Source organism: Motacilla alba, chromosome 18 (genome assembly GCF_015832195.1).
Source record: "Motacilla alba alba isolate MOTALB_02 chromosome 18, Motacilla_alba_V1.0_pri, whole genome shotgun sequence".
Lineage (NCBI taxonomy): Eukaryota > Metazoa > Chordata > Aves > Passeriformes > Motacillidae > Motacilla > Motacilla alba.
Window position 1 is genome coordinate 9008214 of NC_052033.1, and position 22876 is coordinate 9031089.

The following is a 22876-nucleotide window of genomic DNA, read 5'->3' on the forward strand; positions in this document are numbered from 1 at the left end:
TTGGTGGATGTGGAGGCTCTGCCAAGGAGAGATCCCTGGACAAAGCCACCCCTGCCCAGCCCTGATAAAAGCTGCAAATCAGCTCTACCAGCATGTGTAAAATTGCTGCTTTCTCCTGCAGCAAACACAGAAAATAGAAAAAAAAAACAAAAAAAAAAACAAACCACAAACTCTAAATGCAAAAAAGAGAAGCTCAAAGATTAATTGGGAAGGAAAAATGCAACATGTACTAAAACCAGGCTGCTAACGAAGTCATTATCTCACTCCCTGGTTTAAGATATCTGGCCCATTTGTACTTTTGTCTGCATAATTAATACCCTCAGACATCTTTTTCCAACTGACTTAGCACTTCTTTTCCTGAGGAAACAGCGTGATGATACTTGTGCTAAATAGTGCTTATCAAGAATTAGCATCCAAGTGGTTCATCTCTTCAATGTGCCCTATTTTTAACAGGACAGATCAGGTTTCTCTTGGAGAACTGACATGAAGAAGAGATTCCCCTCCCCACCAAAGGCAAGATTTCTTGTGTGTGGTTGAGAAAGTTAAACGAAAAAATAACTCCATGAAAATAAATCAATGTACAGTGGCTGAATTCTGCTCTAATTGTAACCATAGCAAGCAGTCTCATCCTGCTTGGTAATTATTGGTTAATTAAACTCTACGCTGTGACAGAGATGTTACCCTAAATTAGAGAAGGTTGAAGAGGGGTGCAGTTCAGCCTCACTTTGGGTAGAAACCTGAAATACTACATGTCAGTTTCCTGCCATAAATATTAGGGATGATAATAATCTCTGTACTGAGGAAAGCCACCAGGAAAATTCATGAACATTTTGTCCAGATTGGATTCTTAATGGCGTCTGAGAAAGCCCACAGATAAAAAGACAACAAAGAAAAGTATGGATTGATGTCTCAAACAAATCCAGTCTTGCTCAGGTTTTCTTCTAAAGCCCAGAAATAATTCTCAACTTGCATTATGGATAAAATGTGCCAGTTTCCTCCTCCTTGCTAATGGAGATCATAAATGTGTATTCAATGGAAAATTCAGATCATTTGATGACTGTCCTACATCTCTTCTATCAAGTACTGCTTATAAACCTGCAGTATCCATCCAGGAGCCATGGCTAGAACTGGGACACCCACTTTTCCAGGAATAGTGTAAGGACATGAGCAAATACAGAGCTGCTTCTTAGGTATTCATCCTTTAAATAAAAACCTAAATAAAACAGAGTGGGCTGACAGAGAACAACCAACATTTCTTGTAAAGAGAAGAACTTCAGGAAGGATTTTAAGGAATTCAGAGAGAGGATGACAAAGCTGAAACTTCTTCCATGAGATTGTGCAGGTCAAGAGTTGCAAGCCATATGCAGTTGTGGATTTACAGCTTCTTGAGGTACCAGCAGATAAATTTAATCATGGGGATGACTAAATAAATGTTACTGTCCCTAGGACAAAGCTGAATGATTCGAGCATGAGTCCACTCAGTTCCTTCACAAGTGAGTCACAGCTCCCTTTTTCCTGAATTCCCAAATGTGGGTAATAAAACAGTTTACTAATCACAGCAAGCATTTCTTGCCAATCTTTTAGTCCTGCAGGCAGCTGAGATGAGCAGAAATCTCTCACCCTTGTGCCAAAAGCTGCTTTTAGGAGACACTGCAAGACTCCAGTGGTCTCACCTGGCACAGTATCCAGAGAAATGAAGGAAAAGTGGGACTGCTGTTAGCTCCAATACATCATAAAGTCCCTGTCTTCTCACAACAAAGCATTCTTAAATGGTTCCAAAATTCTCATTGCCTCCTGAAGAGGTTTCTGGAGCAGATTTTCTGATTTGCCCAGTTTCCGGATGCGTCAGTGCAAGAGGATCTTGCACTCCCAACCAAGGAACTTTCTCCCCAGTACCCTCCTGCACCCCTCAATCACAGTTTTAAAGATTTACCTATCACTGAAAATAGTCTTTCTTCCCATTTTTGGATTTGTACTCTTTGAATGCAAAACCCAAATACTCAGCTTTCACTGAAGATCTTTTAGGAGATTTTATTAAAATTCGCTGAACTCTTCCTTTCTGTGCTTGTGACTCACAGGTACAACTGACTGAAACAAATCCTGCTTTCCAGGCAATTTTCAGTCTCTGTGGTTTTCATCACTAAAAGGGCTTTCAGAGATTTTCTCTATTCCATAACTAGTCCCCTGCCCAGGGAAGATTTCTTTTCATATCCCTCCCAAGCCCAGTGGCTGAGCCCTGAAAAAAGGCAGCAGAATGAACACCTGCACTGTACAGGTGAGGGACAAGGAACAGCTGAAGAATATCCTTGTCTAGAACAAGGAGAAAAATGAACCAATGTTGCATGAGACTTGATTCCTCTGTATTTATCGAGATATTCTCTCCTACTAATAAAAAATGTGCCATCATCCCTAACACTGCTTCCTAAGTTCTTCTGTCTGCAATAGGTTCAAGCTCACCTGGAAATCTCTTAGAAACAATTCTATATTAGTTTTCATGGAGATTATCTTTACAAAAAATACCACCTTAAAATATATGCACTACTGGGCAGCACAGCTGCTTAATGAAACAAAAATCTTACCACAAGATGGATCAAATAATCTGGAAAAGGCTTCAGGCTGCTCCATTTCTAATTCTTATCTTATATAAATATATAGGATCTAGTTAATATTTTTGGATGCATGCAGATGGCCATTACTGAAAAATTAATGGTTTTTTTTAAACACCTTGCATTGCCTGTTTCTTCATGGTAAAGTAAATTTAATGACTGAAGTGGGAAGGAAGCTTTTAGTTGTCACCAGGGCTGGCATTGCTAAAGGCACAGCTTTTCCTGTAATGACTGCAGCAACCCTGCAGATTCTGGGAATGTCAGAAAGAAGATATTAGTGGAGTAAACCATGAGATTCATGTTTTTTGAGATGTTCAAAATGTCTCCCACATGGAAACAATTATTTGGGATCCCTTTATAGGCATTTGGTACTAAAAGCTGGTCAAACAGCCAGAATATTCATTTATGTTCCCTTTCAAAAGCAGTTGCAGATACTATAAAATGAACGCTAACAAAGACAGACACTACCACTGACCTAGAAAATCAAAATGAAATTACCAGAGTGTGCATGGTGGGGTCTTTTAAGGAAGCAGTTTTGATGAGAATCTTGAAACGTGCCAAAACTCTGCAGTTTGTGTCCCCAGCCTGTCTGGGTGCAGGTTCCTGCCCCAGCTGCACGACAGGACATTAATATGCAGTGCCAGGAGGTGGCTCAGCACTCCCACACTCATAAAAAATCTGGGAAATGTCCAGTGGGGAGCACAGAGCTCCTGGGGAGATCACTGCTGCGGAGCCTGCTGTGTGCTCCCAACCTCTGCAGGCTTCACTCACAGCTCTCCTCTGCTCTTAAATAACAGAAGCACCACTGAAGAATAAAACCAGATTTTCTGACCCTTGCAGCTTAGGAAAATACAGTTAAAAACCCCCTTGGAAATTCTGGGCTGTACCTATATGTGTTTTAATCACAGAGTCACCACCATCCTGTCTCTAAAGAGTGTCAGGAGGGCAGATCCTCTCTGTCACCTGCTGTCACTTCCAACTCCCAGTGCCTCAGAGGTCACAGTTTAAAGTCCCAATATCGTGGCATCATTTTATATATCAGTGCACCAGATGGGTTATTTTTCTCCCAAAGGTTATTGTTCTTTCACTATAAAAATAATTCAAAAAATAAAGTTAAAAAAATCAGAACTGTGATTCAACCACCTACGAGCTCACTCAGAAGAGCCCTAAATTATCAGATGGGTCAAGGAGTAAATGTAAGAGTGAAAAAACTTCTAGCACACATCAGGAGGAAGAAAATTCAGTGTAAAAAGCAGAGATTAAGAATAGCAAAAAGCACTTTACTATGCTTAAGAGCAAACCCCCCACGTCAATCCAACCTGTGAAAGGGTCATGAACTCAGAGATTTCAGAAATATGCAAGAGTGTTTCTGTAAAAAGAAAACTACCACATTTCTGTACTGCAAGTGCCATAAATTATTAATATTCAACTCAACTCTCAAGCAAGTAACTCAACCATTGAAAACAAACCACTGATGTTTAAGAACTACAGCACAAATGAGCATTGAATGGGGCAGATGGAGCAGCCCTGGAGAAGATGGTGAGGTTATGGCAGAGGACATCAATCCAAAATTCCAGCTCCTCTGTGAAGCAGTGCTGCAGAGTCTCTGCAGTTCCCACAGAAAAACCTGGGTGTCCCCACTGATGCACCTGGGTTGAAGATCTGACTTCACTACTTGGAATTAAATGTGTTTATACACAGGACTGAATTATTTCCACCATTAATTCCATTCAGAACCTGCCATGTTGGAGATTGTGGATAATCTGAGGGAGCCACTGAGCAGCTCCTTCCTAGAATTCACTGGGAATTAAAAACCAGCCCAATTTCCACCATGTTCTCAGGAAAACACTCAGTGTGTGTGTACTGTGGGGCTTCCTGGAAACAAAAGGCACCCCAAAACCCCCCAAAGAAGCAGGCAGAAAAGAGAAATTGGGATGTGCCAGATAAGCCCTGGATCAGAAATAGATTAGGTTAGATCCAAACAGATAAACCACATCCCCCAGAGGACCCCACCCCGCAGCTGTGCCCTGGTGGGGCTGGCACCCTTGGGATGCCCATGGATCTGCACCAACACCAGTGGCAGGTCCCCTTCAGCAGCACAAATGTTTTGCATGCAATCAAGGCTGGCTGGGAAGGAATCAGCAGGAACTAATTAATAACCCAAACAGGATGCAGAGCAGGGATATTGAGGGATTCAGCTGGAGGAGTTCAACACCACAGCAATTCCTCTGAAACAGATTCAGACAAAGGCTCAAACTAAAAAGTCAATGATTGGTTATTTTTCCTGCTGTCCCTAAACCTCCTGGACGTTTAATTCACCTCCTTTCCCAAAGCTAAAGGCAGTGATGTTCTGCCTGGGAGCTCTGAGAACTGCAAATTCTTACAAAGGTTTTGTCAGTAAGTATTTTAGAAGCAATGGCTTTCTAGGAGAATATTTTTGCATTTTGTAATTGTCCGTGAACTTGCAATTGCTAACTTCCTTTTCAGTCAAACACACACAAAAGGCACCTGAAATGTCATTTTGGCTTGGTCCATATGGTATTTTTATGTAAAAACCAAAAAAGCAGCTTGCTTTCAGGACAATTTTCATTTTTATTTAAAGCAAGCTTGGAAGTGCTGACAAGCCTCAACCACAACAACAGCACTGCAATGGTTTTATACATAACAAAGTTATAGTAAATATTCTTCTTGTTGTCCAGAAACCTACTTAATTGGGGGATGGAAATGTTTTATTTATAAACACAATAGAAATGCCATTTGCCAAGTACACTCACACCTAAAAGAGCCTGTGGAGAAAACCTGTAAAATATCTGTTACAATTTTACCACGTTCACATCTCAGACAAGACCTTTTCAAATAAAACTGAGAACTAAAAGAATCCTTGTTTGTATAACCACTTTACAGTGCCTTGGTTCCACAATGACTTGTGATAAACGCTTTTGTCCCTAAAAGGATTAAACCCAACTGAATCATCAGGAAATAAGCACACACTATTTGTCAAATTATGTGCATTATTGCAGAAAGTTTAAGCCATATTTAAGAGCCTTGCTGCAAAGCGGCCCAGAATAAAGCAAATATTAAATTTTGTCACTCGGATGATTTTTAAATTAATTCCCTCTCATGGTACAATTACTTTTAGAAGCTGCATCACCATCTCTGAAACGCCTCATTACTAAGTGAAACCACCTTCTGCTAATGACAGTACCTTGGACAAATTTCCCCCTCCCACGTTGACAGGAAGCTCTTTGAAAAGTTAAGCCACAATTAAGCATCACTTGGGATCTATTCTGATCCTTTCTAACTAAATTTTATCAAACTCCTCCTTTTCAATGCATTTTACAGGCTTTGACAGGAGAATATGGAGGTATTTGGATTTAGAGAGAACAAAGCCACGGAGGAATAATGTCAACAGGGTAGTTTGCTGGGTCTGGAAGCTGTGAAAATTCAGTGATGGCCTGATTTTCTCTATGCAAAGGAGATGTTCTAAGAAACCTCCAAGTTTGTCCTGCTCTGCCTTTGCCCCCGAATTCAATTCCATTTCACAACACCAAACAGGCAGCAACAAAAGCACTGTGCCCTGTTCTGGTTTCATGGAGTGTTCTGGAATTCCAGGCTTGGGATGGGTCTGTGGGGGTGTGGGTGTGCACAGCCACAGGTTCTTCACCAATCCCAGAGAAACGCTTCCAAGGAAAGCAACTGCCACCCTCTCCTTCCTTCCTTCCTTCCTTTCTCTGCCTCCTCCCCATCTTGGTAAGCTTAAGCTTATAGGATGTGAGAACTATCTCTTTTTATTTTAAAACTCACTGGGAGCAGTATTTGGGATTGAATCCCAGTTGCCTTTGTTTATTCAACACTCTCAAATACAGGAAACAAGCCCTCAGCTGATGAAGGTTTAGTGTATCTCTCATGCTCTGAAGATGATGGGTAACTTCCTGAACAGCAACTCGTCCTGCTGGGCTGCTTTTGACAAGGAAAACTGACAAGACAGTGATTTTCTAACTAATATTTCCAAGTTTTTAAAGCTGTTACTACAGATTTTTTTTTCTACTTATTTTTACGAACACAGCTTCATAGAGTTTCTTGATCCAAAGCCATGCTGTAAGAAATCCTCCCACTTCTGGAAGGAAATTCTCCATCAGCAGCTTTAATGCACAAAGATCTAACCAAGGTACACAAACTCACAGTGTGAATCACACATTTGTAAAACCTGAAACCCTCCAAAATGAGCAGTTTACCTGTAACTTCCAGTTTGTCTCCAGTGACTTCAGCTTTCAGATAAATCCTTCCTCTCTTCTCTGTGTGGTCCATGCCACAGAGGCTTGGGACATTTATCACACATTGTTTGTGAACGTTCATGTCACAGGCTGTGGACATAAAAACGGTTCAGACACCCATAAGAAGCTAAAAATTTAGTGAAAATTTAATAAAAGTGAAAATTAAGACTAAATGCTTAATTATTGGCAAGACTTTCAGATTACAGCTGCCTGGTTTTCAACCAAACGCCACGGCTGGTTCCCATCTTGCAATACTTTCTGTAGAGGGTTAATACAACAGAAAATAAAATCATCCACTTCAGAAAGCTAAACATCTCATTATGTTTATTGCATGAAGTGCAAGAGGGGGGAAAAAGGGAAAAGGGAATAAAGACTTGCTGGGAATATGACTAAGAAAACAGAGCATTCACGTCAGCAATGAAGGAAGGCAGGTTTAATTGATTATTAGGTTTTGATAGTGGGAGTCTTCCAAGACAAATTAAACACAAGGAAAATACCAGACCTTGACTACAAATTGAACTGAAATTCCGGTCTTTGAGAGTGTATTCACCCAGACAGTCCAAAGAGAGGCTTTCTTTCTCAAGACTGCCATGACAAAGGCTCTTCAGCCACATCAAACTGAGTACACCATGTTCTCAGCAGAAGAGGTGATTTTAATTACTCAGTTATTATAGTACTGAAATGTCCACTTGAAATATACCAGGACTATAAATAGCTGACATTTGAAATTGTATTTTCCAGAGAAACGAAGTAAGAAGCTGTTATCCAGGGCTTCCACTCCCTTTCTAGAGCACCCCTTTGGCAGCAGAAGGAAAACTTCACTCACTGTCACATTTCATCCCCTGGTGCAGGAGCCCGTAGAGCAGAGACCCACAATGGTCACAGAAGGTGGGGCTGCCATAGGTGTGGATCTTGAACTTGTGCTTGCTTCTGGGATCCTGCAGGGAAAACAAACATAGATTCTAAGTCCTGGAAGATAAATTACCACGTCTTTAATTTATTACTTCAAATACCAAAAACTTTCCAGCTTTGCAAATTATGCTGCAGGACAATATGTTTCAGTGTGTAGCTTCTCCTCAGTGGTACCTGCATTGGCAGAGTCACATTGCCTCAGTTCCTAATTCTCCTTTTTATGGTGCTGTAAGAAAAAATGTGTCAGCTTAGGCTTGTTCCCATGATTTATGGACACTAAAATTCATTTACTGACTGCTCACATACATAAAGTTTAATGGCAGTGTTCGGTCTGTGGCTGAAGACTCACAGACTAATTACAGAGTGTTATTGTCACTGTTCTGAAATGTGACACAAAATACAGCAAGAGAACTGGGAAAAAACTGTTCATGGGCTAATCTGGAACACAGTCCAACGACTGTAAAATCAGGATTTTACAGATGGGATCATCTTGAAATGCTGCAACTTTATAATCTCTATTGTTGTGAGTGAAAGGAAATTAATTCTGACTTGGCACGTGGTAAATATTTTACAGAGATTGCTGTTCCCGTCTGATTTTTGAGCAGAGAAACTTAAGAGTGAGGACATTTTCAGGCCGTCAGCAGCTTGGAAATGTTTCCTAATTTAGACCCAGTGAAAGGGAATCCACCCAAATCACTTAAACACTTGACACATCCAAAGGCATCTGCTGTTTCTGTAGGAGTAAGGGTCCCCTCTGGAAAAGCAGGAACATTTATTTCAGAGGAAGAAACCACATCTTCCATATGTTCACCCATGCCAGGCTCGTTGCAGAGCTCCAGATGTGCAATGCCAAAGCAACCGTGGTGATGGCCCTGTCCTGTGCACAACTTCTTTATCCTCAAATCCTTTATGACCCCTCCCTGCTCCAGCTGCATTTTAGTCAGAACTATCCCTACACAGCCTCGGTCAGAAACTGGGGGGAGCAGTAACTCTTCATTAAAAACCACACTGGGGTTTGAAATCCAGCCTTGCTAACTCTCTTTTCAGAAAGACCTTGGAAATCATGAAATGCCAGGTCTGAAACACCCTCAGTGAAAACACAGCTGCAAAACGAGACATTAAAATGTTTCCCTTCTGTCTACATTTTGTATTATACCTTTGTATTGAGTAAGAATTGTTAAATTGTCTTATAAATATACTGTTTTTTAAAATTTACCTGCCTATCAATGCTTTCCAAAAAATCAAAAGGGAAGCCCAGCATGTTACTCAAAAGGGAAAGCCTGCTGACTCTTTCCTCAAAATGAAAAGATCTCTCTAGTGTAAGTGCTTTCTGAAGAAATCTGGGAGTTTTGATTAGTAATTCTCACAAAAATATGGCTATGAGAAGGCAAAACGTTGCCTTCAAATTTTACTATTTTGCCATATTACCCTTTGTGAAGGTTTTTAATGTTTTGGTAGCATTCTTCATGTGAATTCATTGGGTACTGATTCTGCGTTTTGCAGTGAATCTATAAGCACTGCTTTTCAATGTATGGAAGGAAATCATGGAGCACCCAGGATAACAATAAAGGCTTTACATTACAAATTCAAATTGAAACTATTTCAATAATTCTGCTTGTTGTAACAGCCTGAGACATGAAATGCTAACTGCTACCAACTGCATTTATTTTGTAAACACAGTGAACCTCAGTGGAGTGACAGCCAGGGCTCCAGAGAACATCTGTTTCATGATTTATTAAAGGCACAGCAACAGGCCTGGTGGCTCAGGGTCATGGGAACGTGCCTGTGCAGAAGGGCTCTCTGGTGGCTCAGTGACTATGTGCCTTCCAAACAATTTAAACCACAGTTGGGAAGCTAATTCTTCCCTAAATTGTTTTGTTTAGATGACAGAAGGGGACTTGTTGCCTTATAAATGTCTACACTTAAACATGACTCTGGTGAGACATCTGTGGCTGAGAAGGACAAAAGCCACAGCTCCTAAGAATGACTTTAAAACAGAGTTTTAAAGTTGTGTTTGACATCTGGCACAAGTGATATTTATGAGTATAAAGTAATGGTACAGAGGGGAAGGAGATTATTACAGTCAATGTCTACTAAATACATTGAACCTGCATATTATCCTGAAATTATGGAATACTGCCAAATAATTTCATTCCAAGCTATGGGAAATTATTACAGTCAAGGTTTACTAAATACATTGAACCTGCATATTATCCCGAAATTATGGAACACTGCCAAATAATTTCATTCCAAACAATGGAATGTGCCTGTAATTAAGTTAAGCAGGGGTGTGTGTGGCTTACAAATGTTGTGACATGTAAGGACAATGTTCTGTACTCACTGAAAACCAACACAAGTGAGGCCTCATGCCTGACTACAGAGCTCTGTGTGGCTACAAAATCCCAGGAAAAGCATTCTTAGAAAACAAGAAGAACCAGTCACATGTATAAAGAAATAAATAAATCAAGTTGGATTAAACGTTGGAGTTGGCCCTGCAGGACTCAATGTATATAATTTGATTCAGTGTTTGTTTTCTATACTGAATCTTAGTTTTCTATCCGTGTTTGAAAACTCCTCTGTGGGGCCTTTCAAATCAACAATCTTGATATGAATTAGATTTTGTAAGGAGAAGCAAAATGTTCTGACTATTATTAGCTATTATTATTCTATATGCACACAAAGTCCTTCATAACAAGAAGAGGACAATGGAAAATAATACCAAAACTACTCCTGAACTGGAAACTTTGTAGGAAATCTCTCTTTAAAGATCCCTTTAATAGAATGTCCTAAAAAACATTTAAAGCCTGCCACATAAGAGAGTACACTCTTCATCAGTGTTTTATCCTATTTTCTGCTTCAATCCCATGGTTTTGGGTTTGGTTTTTTTTTGGTTTTTTTGGTAACTTGAAGTCCAGAAGGTATTCTTATTTAGGAAGCAAGTCCAAGACCATCTAGAGAAAGCCAAGGGATCATTATCCACCCACCACAGATGACAAAATTCTTCATCTTATTCCCATATTGATGAGGATTTCTCATGCACTCAAAACTACCCTTGAATCTATACCTCATACTTTATTCTAAGCAATCATATTAATAATAATTACTACATTGCCAGCTGTAATTAGTTCTATTAACAGCAATTATTTTATCAGTTGTTAATACAGGTTCATACTTCCCAGTGTTAAATATGCATTAATAAACTTATGTGCATCATAGAGGAAATCATGTTGTCCTTAGCATTTTTTTTTTGGCTAAAGGCAAACTATGGAGCTGAAGGAAAGCTCCTGTAAATTTTCTTCAAATATCCCTTTTTCATCAATGTAAACTTTCAGTAATTCCCAAAGCAGAGCTGGCAGCCCCATTTTGTAGTAAACACAGGGAGGCAAGCCAGGATCTGACAGATGAACTGCCAAATAATGGCTGCTATTTGCAAGAGAATTGAACTTTGCATTAAACTTGGCATAGATTAATTGTGAAACTCTACAGGGAAAACCTACTTCTGTTTCCAAAATCCATCAAAGTTCTGAGGGGAGAAAGTGGCATTGGGAAAGCAATGGGGAAGTACTCGTTCAGCAGTGATGACATGCTCTAATAAAATTCGTTGTTATTTTCCTGCTAAGAAGTGAATTCTTCAGTCCTCCATTTTTGTGAGTAAAACTTAATGCAATATGGTGTAATTAAATGGGATAAAAACTTCTGGGCAATTGATATCACAGAAATTTAGATATTTTATTTGAAAAACCTTTGAATTGACAAAACTTTAGCTCTGCATTTGTATGCTTTCTAATAGACTGGAATTTCAGAGCCTGCAATGACACACATGGGTGTAGCATCCTGTAAAGATGAACCAGGCATCTATACCCCACACAGCTCTGCAAAAATCAGAATATTATCCATCATTCTCAGAGCTGAATGTGATTACAGAGAGGAGCAGCCACAGAGGGAGGGATCCACCAGGAGAAGCTTGCACACACTGGCACCAGGTGAACGACTGAAAAAAAACCCCAAAAGTGGAGCAGAAACAAAATAAATAATGAGCTTGCAGAAATGACTTGCCCAGAGAGCTCAGAGGGGTTCAGCCAGGAATGCTGCCACACTCCAGCAGAGGGAAGCAGAAGAACACAGAGGCATCTCCCCAAACCCCACACATTTTTCCATCTATCTACTGCCACTGAGATACATCCTGCCCCCCTGCCACCATCCCTGCCTTCTTCCTTTGTTTAGCACAAATGAGCCCATTTCCTTTATTGAACAGCAATGGAAAGCACCCCCCTGTGAGGAATCGTTGCATGATTTCTGTGCCTCTGAGGCGGGGGTGTGCAATAATTGAAAGCGCATGGTTAACCAGCAGCACATGTCACACTGTGCCTTAGCACAGCACAAAACAGCTCAGGAGCATTCCAGCTCAGAACTCTCCCTAAAAGCTCCCTTTTGAGCAGAATTTTATTCCCCCTGATAGCAACACTGAAGCTGCTATAACTCTGCAGGCATTAAATCACCACATTGCCTTTAATTTGGAAAGGTACAAACCCCACTTTGTGCCATGGTGCGGCACTGGAGATTTCACATCGGATTTTTTATTCCTTGGGAGCTCTTTTCATGGGATGCAGCTTGGCTGTGCCAAGGATCCACCCTGCCCTGGGCTGATCCCCAGCGTGGGCAGCAGGGACGGGGATGGGTTCTGCCCTCTGTCCCTCAGGTGAGAGCCCACCTGCAGAGCTGCCCCAGCCCCGGGCCCAGCACAGGGAGGAGCTGGAGCTGCTGCAGAGAGCCCAGAGCAGGCACCACCATGATGCCAGGCCTGGAGCCCCTCTGCAGCCAGGCTGGCAGAGCTGGGGGCGCTCACCTGGAGAAGGCTCCAGGGAAAGCTCGGAGCCCCTTCCAGGGCCTAAAGGGGCTCCAGGAGAGCTGGAGAGGGACTGGGGACAAGGGATGGAGGGACAGCACACAGGGAATGGCTTCATTGCCAGAGGGCAGGGAGGGATGGGATATTGGGAAGGAATTCCTGGCTGTGAGGGGGGTGAGCCCTGGCACAGGGTGCCCAGAGCAGCTGGGGCTGCCCCTGGATCCCTGGCAGTGCCCAAGGCCAGGCTGGACATTGGAGCTTGGAGCAGCCTGGGCCAGGGGAAGTGTCCCTGTCATGGCAAAAGGGTGGCACTGGATGGGCTTTAAGGTCCCCTCCAACCCAAACCATTCTGTGACTCTGTGACCTTTCAGTGCCAGAGCCTGGGCTGGTGATTGAGGTGTGAGGAAAAAGGACCATTTTCAGTCATTACTGCCAACACATGAACGTTAACAAGGTGTTAGGCAGGAGATGAGATTAACTTATTAAAAATTGCCTATGGTTGCTGAAAGGATTTTTTTTCCCTACCTAAACAGCTACTTTTGTGATCATGAAGAAGCAGAAAATGCAGAAGTGCAAGTGTAAAAACATTTTTGGAGAAACAGAGAATTGTATTTTTCATTACAAAAAAACCTTAAAGGAGTTCTGCAGATGAATTGTGAGGTCCTCAGGTTATATCAGGGCCTACTACAACAAAGAACACTTTTGTGTAAAGAAATGCACATGTACCCAAATTTCCATATTGTATTTCCATAACAGAACCACAAGATTATTCTTTGTCCCCAGACAAACTTTCATATATAATATATTTACTCATTTAAAAGGTGTACAGGAAAAAGAAGCTTAACATTTTCAAACTACTTCACTTAGACAAAAGAAAAAAGTAATTCTTGAATGTCAGTAGCACAAATTGTGGCACGTTTGTGTTTCTACTGAAAACAGGGGTGACAATATATCCCATATATGCAAAACAACTTACAAATTGTAACAAGAGATAGGAGGTCACTGTTCCTCTTTACCAAGGGAAAAGCCCAGAAGGACTGGCAGGTGTTTTCCCACTTTAAAACACAGCCTTTAACCATTCCCTGCTGTGACAGCACCACATCTTTTTTGTCCCTGTGAAAAACCCCAATCACTTGGTTTTAAAATTTTGAAAGTTTAATAGCAATAAAATGGTTATAAAAATAGTAATGTAATTAGAGTAATAAAAATTTGAACAATTGAGATTAGAACAATACAAGACAATAAAAACGAAGAGTTACTGACAGTCCGGGTACCTTTTCTGGGCTTAATAAACCCAAAAAAGGACCCATGTTAACAGAGGATTAACCCTTTAAAGCAACAGCCTGTTGCATATTCATACACCTCACACATGATGCATAAATTCCATTCGAACAGAGGATTCTGTCTGGTCAGTGTCAACTTCTTCCTCTTAATCCTAATGGCATCTTCAGGGCTGAGTGAGGTGGGAAGAAGTTCGTTTCTTCTGATAATGGAGCAATAAATCCTCTTTCTCTGAAAGACTGAGGTGTCCTGTGGCTGCTGTCTGGTGTGAGTACCTCATTCCTTTCTTTAAAACAATATCCCACATATACAGTTTCTATTTTAACATTATGTTATCACCTAAAACTATATTTAACACACTGCTTGAGAAAATTAATACAGCATAACTTTCTAACATAGCACATATAATATTCATCCTAATATTTGCAAAAAGCCAATCATAAAATATGCATTTTTCACAGTCCCCCCTCCAAATATCTTCAGAAGCATGGATCTGCTGCAGCAGATGGATGAAACCACTGCAATTTTACTGCACATATTTCCCTTAAAAGAGCTTCAACCTCCCCGAGCGAATACCAAGTTAATAAAACATACTTGAGAATACATTTGAGTGTGGTTTGCTCTGTACAGAGCCAAATCCTACATTCAGCCCACGCTGTCCTCAGGCAAATTTCCCTCTCAGTTCTGGAGGTCTCCAGCTTTTCTCAACACCTTCCAAGCAGTGTCTACAATATCCAGGATCCTGCTCAGATACCACACCTGTCTGTCTGAGATACTTTCTTCTGTTTGCTATTTATTTTTGCACTGAGAAAACAAAAATATTGATTGATGATTTGCTCTGCATCTTAATTTAAGAAAACAGCTTCAGCTTTGAAGCTGCAGGAGCCAAGGAGCCAGATGTGTCTATCTACTGGAAATAACTTCCAGGGCTCAAAATATGGTTTCTGTCATCAGAGCTCAGGAGCAAGGAAGAGGAAAAAGTCCTTGTTTAACTGGTCACCAGCTTTGTTCTTCCCTGGCTGAGTGAAACTGGGAGCAAAGAGAATCTGAGATTCTTAGGAATTATTAAGATCATACCATTTTTTAATATAAATGTAAAAATGCTTACAGCTTGTTTGATATTTTCCCTCTCAGAGCCGCAGTGCAGAAGAGTTTTATTGCTTTCAGAAAAGTGAAATAAAAGATCAGACTTCAAAATCAGACTTCTACTGCCTCAAAATCAAAAATATCCCAGGAGAGCTGAGGCTGGCTGGGATCGCTGAGATTCCTGAGCCCAAACTGGGCTCAAAGTGGGGCAAATCAGCAGGGTGAGGTTCATGGGGTTACTCCTCTCCAGCAGTAAGACACTTTAGAGCTCCAAATCCACCTGCCAAGCACCCAAATAAATTTTTTTCCAGGCTGACACACCAAGAGCTCCTTCCTGCAGTGGAGGAGGACAGGAATGGCATGAGTGTGCTTTCCTGCTTGGTGAGGAATTAAACCCAGGCTCTTTCCAGGAATCTACCTCCAGGCAGAATGTGAAGTTCAGAGTGACTCAAAGGAATAACTTGGAGAAAGAATTCGTTCATTCAATCCACTGACACCCGCAGGATGGGAAACCTGAACATACTGGGAGGTGTTCAGAGCATAAATAGAGTTGTATTCAACTCTACAGTAACAGTGCAAGGTACTGGTGGGGTAGGGAAACAAAGACTAAGCAAAAATAGCAAAAATACAGATTATTTAGCCTTTGCAAACCCTGCTGTGCCTCTGCACCAGCACCTGAAAGCAGCTGCAGGACAGCAAGTTCAAAATCCAGCCATTGCTCCCTGGCCTCAAGGGTTGGGATGACATTCAGAAATAAAGGATGATTCTCAAGTGCTGTAGAAGAAAAGTCTTTCATGATTACAAATATAAAAGTCTTTCATGAATATAAATTATATACACCCCAGCCAAAAATGACAACAAAAATCTCTTTTCCTGTGGTGTTAATAAGACCACTTTTATTCGTTACTACTCTAAAGAGAATTAAGAAAGTACACAAACAGAAAAAAAACTGTCTTTAAAGAAAATGGAATTTTTTCAATCAACTGTCTCTTCTCTGAATTGTATAGAAGAGCACAACGTGAGTAGAGTTGAAAATGATTCAAAGGCAGATTTTTCAGTCCCCTCCTGGAATTCACAGTAAATTATTATTTTTAATTAAAAGAAACAGGTGGTCATTGAATCAACTGATTTTGTTTGCTGCCTTTTGTTCATGTTCTTCTTGTATAGAATAGAACTGATTGAGTTGGCAAAGGGAGAAAGAAGATCTGCATGACTCTGCTCCCAGGGATTTGTAATTTCCTAATTACTAGAAAGACACATAAATCCGGAAGGGACTCGGTGTTTACTGGCTATTTTTTCTTCATTCTTTTTTAATGAAGAAACTGCAGTATAATTACAGAAAGTGCACAAACAAAAGATCCTGTTAGAAAATTATTCATGACTAGGAGAAAGGGAGAGAGAGTTTGTTTCAGATACAACTCACCATCATGTTACTGTGTAAAAATCAGTTAAATTAAGATGAAATCCAGGGATGTGGATTCAAAAGGAATTCTAGAAAGCCAGAGGCAGTCTGTATATATCTATATTGACTAAACCCCCTCATTTACTGGCTTTATAATTTTGGAATTTGTTAATTAATTTGTTGAACAGGTACACTTTTCAACACAGAGCACCCTTTACACCTTGAATACATGTTACAAAATACAGGTTAAACTGATCAGAAGCAAGGAGTAATTTTAATAAATTCCTGCTGTGTAGAAGAGTATTGCTATTTCTCCATAAGTACAATATGGTGAATTGCCCAACATTCCAAATTACAGAGGAGTTTCTATGCTTTCCAATGGATCCGCAGTGGGGTTGGGTGCAGTGATAAAGGACTTAATTGTGTGACATCAGGCTGCATGAGAACTGTTCTACATTAATATTTCTGTACAATAATTTCTCATCACTTCTTAAATATTTCAATATGTTTGAGTACAAGACCTTCCCATCATTTCTTAAATATTTCATTACTGGCCAACTTGCTCCTGATAGAGATGATACAGCTTTGTTTTTCCTCATTATCCTCAGCTGGAGCTTATACCATCCATCTTTCATTCCCTTAAACAGAAAATGAAAGGAGGTAAAGGCTGAAAACCAAAATCACCTGGAATGCCCCATTTCCCTGCCAAAGTGGTGACCCTGAGGGCAGAGGCATGGGTCAAACAATTCAACCCCTGCTGGAGCTGGACGTTGTTCCTACAGGGAATTATATGAACATTGATCCAAGAATTCTGGGGGAAATGGGACTGGCTCCAGCCACCCTTTAGGAAGCAATCCCAGCCCTAAATGAAGTTCACTGCTGGCAAATTAAAGCTTCAGAAAGTCTTTGTGACCCCAAACTTCCTGACAGCAGCCAACGGCAAAACCGAAACAAACTCCAGCTTTTATTTGTAAAGCTGAACCTGCCCTCAGCTACTCCTCTCTAAGGTGGTTTGAATGAAGGTTTTTACAACTATGAAGTGATAGATTCCAGCCCAGAATCCTGAAATGATTTGCCAAAAAAACCCCAGAGCACAGCGGGAGCGGCGCTGTGAGCGCGTGTAGGGAATGCAGCTCTGCCTCTGAGCTGATTCAGTATGCAAGGCCCTGAATAATAACTGGTTCACATTTCCCACTCCTCCTCCGTTTTCCCCTCTAAAATGCTGAAGAACCCACCAATTTATAAAGGCACACCTTACTTGTTCTCACTAAACCCTTACCCACCTATTTACATCGCTCCTTCTCTTCTTCCCGCCTCCCACAGCAGCAGCTGCACACTCCCGGAGATCTCCAAGGAAAAACATTTTTGTGTCTGGATGCGTTGCTGCCAAACAGGAACATGCAGCATCCATACACACACCAACATGTGCTCCAAAAGCTGGAGCTAGCCCCACTAACTGCTGGACAGATTTGTTTGTGGGAACTGAGTGCTGCAGGAGGGTGTTCCCTGCACAGTGAGAAGGAAATCCAAGGAGAAGTTGGTCTGTCCCAGGGAATTACACAGAATCAGGGAACATCCCCTGAGACACTCCCCAGAGCTCTGCATTGCTCCTTTACCTCTACTGCAAGTTAAGAACTGGCACATGAATTGTTATTTTTCTGGACATGCTCCACTGGAATCCTGCATTGATGTTTCAATCACACATAAGCTAATAAATAAATTTTAAAATTTTCCTGCCCTTTACAAAATGACCCTGTTTATTCTGGTACAATGGCAACACAGAGCTGAACTGAGCAAAAAATAAATAGAATAAAAGCAGAAACAGAGATTTTTGAAAAGTCTGAGAAATTTTTGGTTCAGAATCAGTCAGAATTTCACAACTCAACAGTTCCCTCACACAAGAACCTGTGGGGTGGCCTGCTGCTTTCCATTTGACAAACTTTATTAGACAGACATGAATCTGAACCACCCGAGCAAATTGCCTTCAAAGTTACTCACTGAATAATTCATTTTTTTGCCTGATATTTTATACATTGGTTAAGCACCAAAATAAAGGCAGGAGGGAGGGTAAAATATGCATAATTTAAACCCCCATGTCTCTGTTCTGTTCTGCATCTCAGCTCTGTGTTTTCAGGGATATGAATGTTACCACCTATAAACCAGGGCGACATTTCACCACACAGGCAGAATTTTGTCCTCCAGAGGCAAAAATTCCATGAGAGATCTCTACCTACAAATCCCATCAATGATTGAAGGGTTTGATTCAAATCTGTTTATCTCCAAATGTGCAGCTCAGTGTGAAAAACACTGCTCTCAATAAATCATAGCCATGATCACACCATGGGAGATGCTCAGGCACAGAGTCCTTGGATGGTCTTTTACATTGTATAACCACTCAAACACTATTTATTTCTGCATGGAACAGATGTTTTTCCATATGTCTAAATAACCCTTCTTCAGAAAAGTAACTCAAGCACATTAAATTTTGCAGACCAAGGAATATAGACATCAGACCCGTTAGTATTCTTAGAACATTTGGGATTTTTTCAATAGGGAAGTCAGTATTTCCCTTTGTAAAAAGTCACTATTCCTACTCCTCTGTATAAAACATAAATAGGCAGCTAAGAGTGAATGTGCAAGATGCTCTGACATGCTTTAGCACTCAGATCCTGACCTTACAATGGCAGAGATCCCAGCCAAGCTGTCTGGCCCATAACATTTTTCCATGCCAATGTAGCAGTTGCTATTTATTAGCCAATTAAAAATTCAGAAAACAATATTGAAACTGGAAAAAAAAGGTAATGGTAAAGCCACTGAAAGAAGGACAGGCTTTTAACACAGGCTCCTGATCCACCAACATTTGGCAGCTCTGTCTGTGCTTTAAACCCAAAATTTGATGCCACTCAAAGGGAGAAAAGTGTTTCGCCGAGACCACAGCTGAGGGCACACTCAGATTAAAAATAAGAATTGACACAAATCTGTCCCTTGAGTGGAATTTGACCCTTTTGAGGTTTTCTAATCAAAAATCTGAACACAATAAGGACTGTTTAATCACATCAGAGGAGTGCTGGAGCCCTGGAAGAAGGATTTCCTCAGGGCTGCCATCGCCGCGTTGCTCCCAAGGCTGGATGAGCCTGGACTGCTTCACAGCATCAGGAAAAGTCCTCACAGCATTTAGCAATGAATTATAATGAAATCTATAAATATTTAATGTCTGGCAATTAACTCTGCCCTCTTCAAAGGGGGGAAAAAAAGGAAATACAGAAAGCCTTCACCAAACCATTTAGTAACATGGCAAGATCCTCCCCCAGCTATTTCGAGTGTGCCCATCCCAAAACCAATCCACGGACACAAATTTCAGTAATAAGCATTTTTCCTTCTCCTTCTTTAATGAGAGTGTTTTTCTCAAGGCTGTTGATGGTAAAGGAGCTTCCCAGATGACACTGAAGGCTCTGGGTTTGGAAGAAAGCCTGCACAGAAACTGCACTGGCACAGTGCTCCCAACAAAGGGAAGGCAAGTTTGGATTCCCAGTTTTATTTCTCAGAAATCACTTTGTGGGTAAGAACATCCCTCAAAGGAGCCTCTGATGATGAAGATCTCACTGCAGAAAACACTGCAGTGTTCACCCACACTAGAGCTACATGAACCTTTATAAATATTTCATTTTCCTTGTTATTTGGAACATAAACTAAAAAACCACAGCCAAACTCTCCAAGAATCCTCATCTGTGACACTGACTGTAACAGTTCTTGATTTTACAGGTCAAGTAAGACTCCTCAGCAGACATTCCTCTTTCCTCCTCCTCCTCCTCCTCAGCCTGAGAGCTCCCAGGCAGTGTAAATTTATGGTGTCCTCAATGCTGCTGTGCCTGTCATCCATCATTGCTACAGTTTATCCTCTTGAGTGCTATCAGGTCTGTTTAATACAGGAAACATATATGCATGAGCAACAGACCAAAAAAAAACCCCAAAAAAAGAGTGAAAAATACACGAAAAGCTTTAATTTAATAAATAAATAGCTTTTTTTGTTCTCTTTACAAAGGGGAAAAGTTGTGTCATTTTGGCTCTATCCTCATTTCACAAAATCCAGTCACCAAACACGTATTGGGAGTCCCTGCAATGACAACTGCAATTACAACTGTAATTAATTTGCCAACATGAGCTTGGACACTTGTCTGCTGGTTGCATCGTTTATCACTTAGATTCAGCCTTTAGCTGCGAGCTCTGCAGGCTGATATTGCCACAGAGGAAATAAAAAATTGGAAAGATCTTATGTTCTATTCAGAAAAGGTATTCCAGAGCAATGTTTATCAGGATTACAGCAGGCACCCAGGAAAATTGCTTGCACGGATGGCAGCAGAGTAAGGGCATTATTCCTCATCTGCAAGTAATGTAATTTTTTTAAAAGAAGAAGAAAAGAAACTGCTCTTCCTCTGTAATACCAATCTGCAGATTAACAGAGGCTTTTTCTAGCACTGCCAGCTAAGCCTTTGTAAGGCTGCATCCAAAACTATTATTAAAATTAATCCCAGGTACAAATGGAATTGCATCATATTAATCCTGCTGAAAGAAAATCTGCTGTGATAAACATGTAAAAAACTGGCATGAGGAGCAAAGAATACACCTCTGAAACCCAGTTTTGCCAACACTGGTCAGGTGCTGGGCCTGTAGGAGCACAGCAACAGCACTGGTGGCAGTCAGGGGTCCCTCCTTCCTTCTCTGGTGGCCACTTTGGCAACAATCTGGACATCCACAGCCCATCAAGAAGCAGCTGGAGGTGGTTTTTTAGCTGGAGATTAAACTAAATTTAAAACCCTGGGAGAAGAATGCTTCCGTGACTGACTGCACTATGTGTGCAAGATAGAAACACCTAAATGCAAAGCAAGTATTAATGAATTAGCAGCCAGAAATTACAATTTCAGGGGTCCTTAAGAAAATTCACTTCATCCCAGAAAAAGTGTCCTCACCATTACATGAGGCAAACCCCAGGAAACAGTAATGTGTGCCCTCCAGATGAACTTTCACATTTCAGAGACAACAAATGGTTTCAGATAGTACTTTTACAATGTGCATAATCTAAACTATTAGATGGCAACATAATGCAATTAGCATGACAAAGCTTAATACTAATATAAATCCTTCTGTTACAGCTTATATTGAGAATTTAATACTTAGGAAAAAATCTGTTCATTGCTCCTCACTGGGCCTTTGGTTTTTATAAAAATAAACTAATTGATGGGTTTTAAGTTTGCACAAAAAGCTTCATCTGTTGAAATAAACCAAAGATGTGCTGCATCAAGCAGATACAACATTTAACTGCATTTTATTCCCCGTGCTGCACAGGGATCAGAGGTTTTGCACAACAGAGCAATCATGGTACAAAATGTACTGTAGTTCCTCTGGTCCAGGACTGGCATGAAGTGTCTCTGATCAGAGGGGACAGGGGAAATCCACAAACTTCAGCACGTGGAGAGGACAGAAGACACAAAGGCATAGGACTAAGCCTCTTGGGACTGCTGCATTTCCAGTCAGATTCAGGGCATCTCCATCAAATTCATGGAGTGCTTGTGCAAACAGAATACAATACCTGGTACAGATTTATTTATTTTTTAAATTCAGATAAAATCAACATCTCAACCTCTTTCCTGCATTTTGGACATTTTTCTTCACTCAAGATCATACCTAAGTGTTCATGCAGCTTAGATTTTTGTTAGAGCTCTCCCCACTGCCCTTTCCTGAGATTTATGGGCAGCTTTAATGCCTTGAAACAGTGGCAGGGACAATGACAAAGCACTTCTCTGCTCCAGCACACTCAGCCTTTGCAGGTGCCTTTGGAATCTGACATGTTTTTGAAGCCAAAAGTGGTCGTTGACTTTGCACCTCCCACCCTCGGGATTAATTCCAGACAAATAATGTGGGACATGAGCTATGGAAGGGCAAACCTCAGCTCAGCCACGAGGCACAAATCATCCATCCCACAAACAGGGATTCTGCCCCACAAATGAGGATTATTCTGGCTGCACTGCAGGGCTGGAGCTGCTGAGAACAAGCTGCTCAAGCATTTTCTACAAATGAGTCGCCGAGGAAGGAAAGGCCACGCTCTGGAGATCCTCTGACTCCAAGAAGTTATCTGAGAATTTCTAACAGCCCTTCATCACAAGGAAATAAATTTATCCGGTACCAGAAACACCACCAGCAACTCCCATGAATTCAGCATTTCTGCTGCCTCAGTGTGCATTTGGGGCCAGGCAAGAGCCTGACCCACCTTGATGTGGACTCACTCTGACATGCAATCAAAGCCAAATCAAACCCAATTCCCAGCCTAGACAGACTTTTCTCCACCTCTGCCAATTATTAGTGCTGTGCCTTAAAATTCTCCCCCAGCATTGCAACAGGCTTTGACTTAACATTAAACAACCTGCCCTGGGTTATTGTGAGCAAGGTGACAAAAGCCTAAACCACAAGAAAC

The 22876-nt window shown here is 41.1% G+C and overlaps 1 protein-coding gene across 3 annotated transcripts in view; it reads right to left on the bottom strand.

The window, feature by feature from the left end:
- The window catches only part of PRKCA (protein kinase C alpha), a 145680-nt gene that overhangs the window by 42935 nt on the left and 79869 nt on the right, over window positions 1-22876 (bottom strand). For all 3 annotated transcript variants that reach the window (XM_038156964.1, XM_038156966.1, XM_038156965.1), the window contains exons 4-5: window positions 7707-7818; window positions 6842-6970 (exon numbers count right to left, since the gene is read on the bottom strand). In XM_038156964.1, coding sequence (XP_038012892.1) covers window positions 6842-6970; window positions 7707-7818 — 241 coding nt within the window. The remainder of the gene's footprint in view (window positions 1-6841; window positions 6971-7706; window positions 7819-22876) is intronic.